This window comes from Indicator indicator, chromosome 6, assembly GCF_027791375.1.
Source record: "Indicator indicator isolate 239-I01 chromosome 6, UM_Iind_1.1, whole genome shotgun sequence".
Classification (NCBI taxonomy): domain Eukaryota; kingdom Metazoa; phylum Chordata; class Aves; order Piciformes; family Indicatoridae; genus Indicator; species Indicator indicator.
The window spans coordinates 5,869,289-5,879,287 of NC_072015.1; the positions used below are offsets into that span (position 1 = coordinate 5,869,289).

Genomic DNA, 9,999 nt, shown 5'->3' on the forward strand with positions numbered 1-9,999 from the left:
TATTTGATTGAGTCTTGTAGCCAGGAAGGATCTGAGGACTTAAATAGAATTAAAAAGAAGTAAAGAAACTACTCATTTTAGTTACTTGTAGCTTTGAGTTCAATGTTTCAAAGAAAAGTCCTTAGCTTTCTCCCAAGCTGTGAGCGGAGAAGGTTTCCATTTCTGCAGTGCACATGGATATGCAAATGTTTATGGTTTCACACTCAGCTCTTTGGCATAAGTGTTTCAGATGATTTTGTCTTAGTGTGTTAAAACAGCACTGCTCTGAGCAGGGGCTTAGGCTAATGAATTGTGTTCTTTTTTTCAAAGACTGCTATGGGGAACCATTCCTATATGTTTGGTATGCTGGAGAAACATAAAACATCCACATGGGGATGCTTTTAGTCTTAAATATTCTCCATAAACCTTTAACGCTACAATTGCTGAAGAAAAAAAATAGTAAAGAGGTAAAAAGTAAAGAAAAAAGTAAGGAAGCAAGAAAAAAGCAAAGGAAGAAAGAAAAAAGGGAAGGGAGAGAGGAAAAGCAAAGGCAAAGAGGAAAGGGAAAGGAAGGGAGGAAAAAGCAAAGGCAGAAAGGAAAAGGCAAAGGTAAAGTTTAAAAAACCCAACAAACAACTTTGCTTCTGTAGAAATGCTGGCAGACACCAGAGAAATGATACCGATTTTGTTTTAGCACTTCCTTTCCATTAGGATTTTGTCTTAGGATGCCAGCACACTGTTTCTTTCTTTCCTTGCTTTTTCTTTTATGCATCATGTTGACAAAGGCACAAATGTTAAAAGGTATTTGAAAACTCTCTAAAGGAAAACAGAGAACAGATGAATATATGTCAAAGTTAATTGCTATTAAATAAAAGTACTGTTTGAAAAAGGAAGATCAGGAAGTGTATCACAGAAGTGGGTTTTGCTTTAGTTCTACTTTAAAAAGCCAGGGAAAACAGGAGAGAATCTTGAACTTCTTGTGACAGTTTCAAAAACATTTTCTTCCTTTGAATGGTTTTGTTGTTTCTAGCCACAAGGCATTATCAGAGAGCGGGAATTTCAATGTGCTTGAAAAACAACAGAGAAACTTTTCAAACAGAAACTTTTCTGCTAATGTCAGAATTAGTTGCAGAGTAGATTTCAAACGAAGTTTTAATGTAAAAGAAAAACTGTCATGTATGTCTCTTCCCTTAGGTTATTTTAAGCTCCATGATAAAAGAGTGTGAACAGAAAGTTGAAAACAGGACCGTCCAAGAACCACAGGGGTAAGATTTCCACTTCTCCTTTTTTTTTCTGTGCCTCCAGAGTAATGTTCTGCCAGAATGTATTCCAGAATGGTGTCCAAGGCTTGTGACCAGGAATCCCACACTGACATATTCTGTGACTGAAAACAGAATTTAGGAATTTTATCTTTAATTCAGTTTGTGGTTGTTACCCTCTCTAGTATAAAACACAGGACAATACATTTTTATTTCTGTCATAGTGATGACATTCTTGTTTTCTTATGATACTTTGTTCTTAGTTTTTTTATCCATTTTAAAGCAGTAATTGAATTTCTGACCTGAATCTGAGAAATCGTGAAGTGCTTGCCTTAAGTGCTTAGAGCAATGCATGTGGCATGCACCTTTCAACCCTCTTTCATGGGGTTAGCCTGCAGGCTAAAGGTTGTGATAATGACCACAGTATGCTGGAGGCTGCTGTCTCTGCTTGCATGAGACTAGTGCACACAAGAAGACTTCCTCCAGTGCACAAACTAACCTACCTGTGTGAATACACCCTTTAGTAAATATGTTGGCTTTGGGAAAAAGCCACCTATGCTGCACTTCAGTAAAACACCCATTGTACAAATGCACAGCTCTCCAGTGAGGGATTAGACACATGGTATGTGTACATCAATTCAACCTCGTGGTAGAGGTGGCAAGTTAAGCCTGTTTGTTGCCTGGAATGGCATACCAGCAGAAGACTTCTCATGAACTATTATACAACTTAATAAATCCTTAGTAGTGTTGCCAGGAAGTTTGAGAAGAAGTAGGAAGTATCTGAAACAAGAATCCATGCTCAGTTCTGATACCCTGCCATGAGAATCAAGACAATTACTGAGACTTGTTTATGTCATGCTTCCTTATCTGTAACAATCTGATAGAATTTACTTGAAGGAACTCAGGCAAATCCAGGAAGCAACTGGTAGTTTGAGAAAGACTTCAGAAAGGTGTACGAGAATAATTTTAAGACCAAAAAAGGCCATGTTTTACAAGGAATCACAGTCCATAGTGTATCTGTGCTCTGTCTAGTCATGGAGAAATCTTGTCTAAGGAAAAAGAAACACAGAACCTTTAAGATCTGAAGAATGCACCATCAGTCACCTTCTTCACTCTTTCCTGTTAGTGTGGCAATATTATGTGCTAGGGACTGTGTGTATTCAAGTTGAATGGCTATTTTCATTAGGAAAGAGTTATTTTGTTAACATACCAGCTATTCACAGAAGAAGAACAGGTTCATTTAACTTAATCCACAGGCATATTCCTGGCTTGAAACATAAACAGCCAGTCTAATGTTGAAAAATGTTTGCCATCTTAACTACAAACATAGGAAATAATGGCATCATTACTAATATGCCTGCTTATCATACATTGGCCTTGTTGCACTCCATCTTGAGACAGTTTGCTCCTATGCAAAGAAGTTGCATATATCTGAAGTTGAGCTCACTGATGTATTGTAAATTAAATAAATAAGCTAATTTTGCAGAACTGAGTTAATTTTGTAACATCTAGTATAGTGGAACACTGGAACGGGTTGCCCAGAGAGGTAGTTGAGGCCCCATCTTTGGAGATATCTAAGGTTAGGCCTGACAGGCCTCTGGGCAGCCTGACCTAATGGAGGATGTCCCTGCACACTTGCAGGTGGGGTAGGACTAGAGGACCTTCGTAAGTCTCTTCTAACCAAAACCATTCTATGTTGTTTGAAGTTGTGGCATCTTGTAGGTTCAGATTGGATTGGGCTGCTCATTCCAGTCCAGTCTGTGGGAAAATTGTAGACTCTTCATTTTCTTCTCTGGTACATGTGATGCAGGAACACTCAAGCAGAAGTAATAGGAGTCACATTCACAACTGAAAGGAGAAAACTCTTCACCCAGCAAGGGCTAGACCTAGTAGGACTCAATGTCCCAGGGTGAGGTTTACAAGGACTTTACGAAGGGAATGAAGGAAAGCTGAACAAGTACTGTCAAATAAAGATTCTTTGGGAGTTAGTAGAGTGACAGTCCACACCAACTTTAAATGCTCCTCAGATGGAAATATTCAGAAACATAAGAGAGTTAGTAAGTCACTGGTTTGTAATTACCTTGCTTTTACTACCCATCTGCTAATGGTCACTGTTGGAGGCAGGATACTTGGGCTGGATAGATGCTTGGTCTGAATTAGTACTGTTGTTCTTAGATTAAAGAAGACTGACATTTCAAGTCCAAAGGTAAAGCCAATCTTTCACAGAGGTGTCTGTCACTAGAGCAGTTTTCAGATGCTGCTGTGGTGACTTCCCAAAGTAGTAAAAAGTAATATGCACAAAAATAGTTTACAACTTCTCAGTAGGACTGTGAGGGCATGATCATTCATTTAACAATGTCTGTGCTTGCTGGTGATGGCTTTTTGGTTCTTCTTGGTGCACTGGTCTTTCGAGACCTTGAAAATTCTAAACTGCAAAGGTTTGCTCACTAAATAGCAGCACGGTGTTCTTTTTTCTTTGTAGTCTTGTCACTAAATGTTTTCCTTTCCTAGCTCCATATCGATTGCAGCAAGCCTTGTGAGTGAAGATACAAAGACCAAGTTTTTGAACAAAATGGGCCAGCTGACTACATCAGGAGCAATGCTGGCTAATGTCTTTCAGAGGAAGAAGTAAGACAGGGAAAGGAACTCGCAGCTAACACTAAGGTGGACCTCACAGAGACTGGTTCCTGTACTTGAATTACTTGCCTTTTTGTTTCTTCTATCTTACGTTCTTGTAGTATAATTCTATTCTAACCTCCAAAGATATTTGCACTGCTTTTGAATATCGCTGTGTATCTGTTAATTTGGGGTTAACTGTGGGTGGTATACAACTGAAATCATAGTCTGTACCAAGTCCCTGTTCTGTGTTCTTGTCTTTCCAGCATCATTTTTTTATATATATAGTGGAAGGATTGGTTGTTTTGGGTTTTGTTCTTTTTGTTTTTAATTTTCTGACAGGATATCAGCAAATATCTGTATTATACATGGAGCTATTATGACGGTACTTAAAATAATGTAAATTTGAAGTCATTGTCATGAAGTAATAAAAGTGGAGATTACTTATGTATTTAAATTATGAAAGAGTAATGCAGATTTTTTTATTATGTTTCTAAAAAGAGGAGGAAGAGCCACCAGCATTTGTCTGTGCTTCTAGGGTTGTTTTTATAAGTATTGTGCATCTTGAATCCAGAGGAATTGCAGTATCTAATGTATGAGACTGGTTGCACTGTATCAGTCTGCAAGAAATGCTCATGTTTCAGATGCTTTATGCTGACATTGTAAATGCTGTACAAAGTCCTTCAGATAAAATTCTCACATCTGTTGTGGGTTTTTTTTTTTGTTTTGTTTTTGTTTTTCTGAGGAATGTTTTCTTTTGTTGGGTTTTTGTTTTCTTTTAAAGCACTTTAACAACCAACCAGTCTACACATCCAGAGGCACATCCACTAAGTAAAGGAAAACACATAATAAATTACTTAATATGGACAAATGTATAAGCTACTATGCAGGGGTCCCAGTACAGTTCTGCAGGCACAGGAAACTTACGCAGGAGAAAGTGCTTTCATCTTGCAGTCAATGTGGAGGTCTGTGTACTGCGAAAGCTAAAATGAAGCTGTTTTGCTGTTCAGATTGAAGCTCAGCTCAAATTTAATTTCAGAGTATTTGAAATTATGTTAAGATGAAAGCTAAAATTAATCTGTTTTGCTGTTTAGATTGAATCTCAGCTCAAATATCATTTCAGAGTATTTGAAATGATGTTAAGAGAGTTTGACATGTAGGTTTTTTTGAATGTTAAGTGGGCTGCACATAAGGAGTACCTTCAACAACTACCAATTAGTTTTGATAGCAAGGAAGCATTAACAACTAAATCCATTTATTCTTGTGCAGCACTTTTTCTGCCCCCTTCTTTATGCCAATGCAAGCTTCCTAAAATAAACTCAAGTGCATGCATGAACTAGTATGAGGCATTCTCTAAGATGGTACCATTCAGGTGTCATTACTAACATCTCTGAGGACAAGGGAATCCCCAAGAGTGAGGGAAGAAAGAATTCTTTTCTGAAAGAGAATAGGGACAGGAGTAGCACTTTGGGTGTTGTCCTTAGATGGAAATAATGGAGATAATTTGAGATTAACTGCTTCATGTCTCTGCCTGTTGGCTCTGCCTATAGTGGCCTGCCATGTTTGTGTTGTGACAGCACCTGCTGTACACCTGCACTGTCAGTCCCTTTACACTGCACTGATGAAACCTTTTTCTTGAGATTACAGACAGCTCCATGCCTTCGTGTTGCTTGTTGCCATGAAAGTATACTTTTAGCAGACTGACTGTGAAATTCCTGGAGACATTCCTGAGGAATGGGAAGTGGTGACATTCCTCTCTGTTGTTCCATTGTCAATAAAATGTTTTCTATACCTGCCTTGTCTCATTACTTCTACTCTTCTCCAAAACAGATTATTGCATCAAACTGGCCGTTGCAGGGGAGAGGTCTAATGCAGAGAAATTCTTGAGCCTTAACCTTTTTTTTTTTCCCCCACAGAGCAGATGGTAGACTGAACTTGTTAAATTTCCCATCTCAATGTGCCTTTTTCACTCCGGCTTCTAGTCATGTGGCTTTATTGGCATTTTCATGCAGGGTCTCTTTTTTTCCCATGCCACAGGTTTGTTTTAATTTACTTTTTTTCCTCTCTCTCTGTTCCAGTAGTTGCAGAGATAGCTCTGTAGTCATGAGACCAAAATGACTTGTTTATGGTTAAACTCCTAGTTACCAAAGCAGGGCAGCTGCCTGCAGGCTGCCTGTGAAAGTGATTCCTAACCCACACTGAACTTCAGCCAGTGTTTGGAAACCTGCTAATTGGCACAAGGCGAAAATCTGTGACAGCAATTTAGCTGGATGACTGTGGGATGAGACTGTAGTTTGTCAGTATAAATGTAGCATCTTTGCCCAGCTAGATTCAGTCTCTCAATCTCCTTGCAGTGTTTAGTCAGCAATTTACTTCATACCAGTTGGCCAAGGAGGAATTTGAGAATCCTGTCACAGTAACTTCTGAGGTGAGAAAAAAAATCTGTATAGGCAACAACTCTTATACAGGGTGTGTTCAGGAATTTTGTCTGATAAATTTCAGGTCTCTGTTCCTACACGTCAATTGCAGGAGGTATTTTAAGCTTTTCCTTGTTTACCAAATTGATAAATTTTTGAGTTGCCTAGTTGTTCTGTCTGCAGTTTACTTTTACTTTAGATTCAGTCTCACAAGCTCCTTGCAGTGTTTAGTCAGCAGTTTACTTCATACCAGTTGAGCCAAGGAGGAATTTGAGAATCCTGTCACAGTTAACTTCTGAGGTGAGAAAAAAAAATTCTGTATAGGCAACAACTCTTACACAGGGTGTGCTCAGAAATTTTGTCTCCTAAATTTTCAGGTCTCTGTTCCTATATGTCAAATGCAGGAAGTCTTTTAAGCCTTTCCTTGTTTACCAAATGTTGATAATTTTTTGAGTTGTCCTAATTGTTCTGTCTGTAGTTGTTTTATTTTTTCTTCCTAGCTATGGCACTAAGCATTCAGGAGATGGAAGGTGGTGTGGTTCAGGTACAGCCAGCACCTGAGGCCCATGCAGCTGCTCACACCACTGCCTGCTGCCCCACTTCTCTCCCCTGCTGGGACAGGAAGGAAAATGGGAAGAAAAAGGCAAAAGCTGGTTAGTTGAGATAGGGGTTTAACAGTACAGCACAAAGAGAATAAAAACAACCAGGAAGAAGGAATACTGATGAAATAGTCTGTGAAAAGAGTGATACAAAATGCAAGCAGTGACCACAATGGCCTGGCCTGGCCTACCGCCACCACACCACAGTGTGCTCAGGGCACCCACCTTTGCCCCTGCCTAGCCCTTCCCTTATATATAGTGGGCCTGATGTCACTCTGGTATCAAATACCCATTGGCTAGCTGGCTTGGCTCTAGCTGGGGCGTTGGACTAGATGATCTTTTGAGGTCCCTTCCAACCCCTAACATTATTTGATTCTGTGATTCTTCTCAGCTTCTTGTGAAAAGGGGGAAGGGGGCAGGGGAGGGAAGGGGGAAAAAACACCAAAAACGTAACTCTATCCTAGTTGAACCCAGGAGAGAAAGAAAAGTGAGTAATCTTTACAGAATTACCAGAATAGATTAACTTTTTTTTCCCTGCTGTTGTTATACAAACAACTTAAGTAAAACTTTGGGGAGAAAATGCTTCATGAAAGGAAGACAGCTGGGTGGAAAAGCATGGAAAGCAGTGAATCCCCAAGTGGTTGTCTTCAAGTGTTTATATTTTGGATTTATGTTTGGAAGTTTTTTAGTAATCCCAGTAATTTGTTATTCCATCCCCAAATCCTGCATCTCCCTATGTAAGGAGGCCTCCCAGCCAGTTCTTTCTCTCTCCTCTGTGTGCCAGGCATGTAGCAGCTGCTGCTGCCTCTTTGGTTTGTGTGAGTGTGGCCTTGTTGGAAAGCTATTTTCTTGCTGTGCAGCTGAGGCCTAGTAAGCCCAGCTTGTGGAGGGGGCACTGAGGCCTGACATGAGGCCCGTTGGGGACCAGTGAGGCCTAGTGTTGGCGGGGGAGGGTTGACTGACTGAGGCCTGGTGGGCCCAGCTGGAAAGCTAGGCCTGAGCTGATGGGGATTGTGTAGATATATATCCTTTCCCTGAATGCCTTTTATATTTCTATTTTTGTAAACAGTATCTTTATTTAATCTCCAATTCTGTGCAAGTGTGGTTATTTACTCCTTTGGTAAATTGATTCTGTCATCAGTCCAGAGCTGTTTCAGCTCTAAACCAAGACAGCAAGTTTGGAATGGGTTAGTGGCTAGAGAAAATGAGGAAGCTGATGCTTGCAAATTAAAATGTGAAGATTGAAAGATAAAAATTATCCATGGAAAGATCTGTTGTGAGAACAAGGACTTTTTGTAATATTTAGTAGGAATTCATTGCTATGTATGAATGATGATTCAAAATGGTGCAGAAAAAGCAGAAGTGTGGAATATTTCTGTTCTGTCTGCTGTGACAGCATTAATGATATTTTTTTGTTCCAGGACTAAATGACTCTATATTGTAGTACAGTTTGTAAAGGTGATTATCATCCCTTCCAAACGTTTTAAGTAATTTCCCATGTGAAACTTACTGTTGTTGATGTTTAAGTGACCATGAAATACCAGTAAAGCTTCATGAGGTAGAAAATCATTAATATGCTGGTACAAGAAGCATGGCATTGATCCAGGGTAGAATCACAGAATCTTGCATCACATATAAATGCTATTGAATTACAAGATTGCAGTATGGTGCTGGGCAGTAAGACTTGAAGGAAACCGGTTTGATGGTTTACTGAGTGCACTTGGCTAACATTTCTAGCAAAGGTATGCAGATAATTAGCTACTTTGTTGTAGATTATAAGATAGGTTGACAAGTAGAAGGGCTGTTGAGTAAGTAGGCTACTCAGGTCCTGGATTTTAATAGTGTATGCTAATATATCATGTGTTAACTAATCTTGATGAGTAACCGCAAATGAGTAATTATTTTCCAGCAGTGTTCTACCTTTAGGTTTAATGCTGGTCAGGTTTTATGCTTACAGGTAGGTTGTAAGAAAGAATTCTGGTTTTGTATGGTTTGTAACAAACAGACAAGTTGGAGGTAAATAGCCTGTTTCTTCAGAGATATATGCACTACATACTGAACTTGACTTCCATCATACTTCCAGTGTAGTGAAGAGCTTCTTTAGCCTGAAGATTTCAAGTCCCTAGAAGCATGGAGCATGAATAGTTCTACTGTGTAAGTCAGTAACTTGAAAAGGTGACTCACAAATTGGTGTCAAGGGCCAGCACCATGCTGGTAGTCGGTCTGGTTCCTTTCACAACACTGGTATGGCACACACTCCTTGCTAGGGTCTAGAATTATTTTATTCGAGGTCTCGTGCTGTTGCTCTTTGCCTTACACTTTAATAGAGATTTTTCCCATTCCCCAGAAAAGGGAAACTTATTCAGCTTCACTTGCAGCTGAGGTGGTATGATGGAGTCCTCCTCAAGTCACAGCAGCTGTAACATGTGCTTTGTAGGATCCCATGTGGCATCCCCCACACTGCAAGGGGATGGGGAAGTGGGAAGAAGGAAGAAGCAGCTGTCATGTTTAATAGGCAATAAGGTGTCATTTAGATTTGATCCTTTGCTAAGGGATGAATGCACTCTATTGAGTCTGAGTCATTCAGCAGAGTTTTCAAAGACATTCAAGATCATTCCGTGTGCTGATAACAGGGTGACTGCAGAATTGATAGTGGGCTGTTGCACAGTGTTTCTAAGGTCCCAGTCCTCTAAATGAAGGGGTGGTGGGTGTTTGCCAGCCTTTAAAGTTCCACTGCAGGCATGACAGACAAGCTCCCCAGTTCACGCCCATATTGCTCTTTCCCTAAGGATAGATATATGACTTGTTGCCATTTAAAGACTCCAGGGCCGAACCTCCCCAGACAGATTTTAGATTACCCCCCTCTTCTCCCTCCCTCCTCCCCCTCCCTCTTCCCCCTCCTTCTTCCCCCATAGGGAGAAAATAGGTAGGGGAAAGAAAAGTGGTAGACAGCTCACACAGAATTGGAAGTTAAAAGGGTAATTTTAACTAGAAACAGGTATTAAGGGAGAAGAAATATACAGAGAAAATAAGGGAGGAGAGAGAGAGAGAGAGAGAGATCTCTATATACAACCAAATCACGGCCAATGTGGTGGGTTGAAAATTCCCCCCAGCATTAAATTACCAGAC

General features: G+C 40.0%; 1 protein-coding gene across 1 annotated transcript in view; it reads left to right on the top strand.

Annotated features, from left to right (window-relative positions):
• RELCH (RAB11 binding and LisH domain, coiled-coil and HEAT repeat containing) overlaps positions 1-3,870 on the top strand; it is a 72,224-nt gene extending 68,354 nt beyond the window's left edge. The window contains exons 28-29 of the mRNA XM_054381599.1: positions 1,174-1,244; positions 3,750-3,870. Of these exons, the coding sequence (XP_054237574.1) occupies positions 1,174-1,244; positions 3,750-3,870 (192 nt within the window). The remainder of the gene's footprint in view (positions 1-1,173; positions 1,245-3,749) is intronic.
• Positions 3,871-9,999: the final 6,129 nt, after the last annotated feature.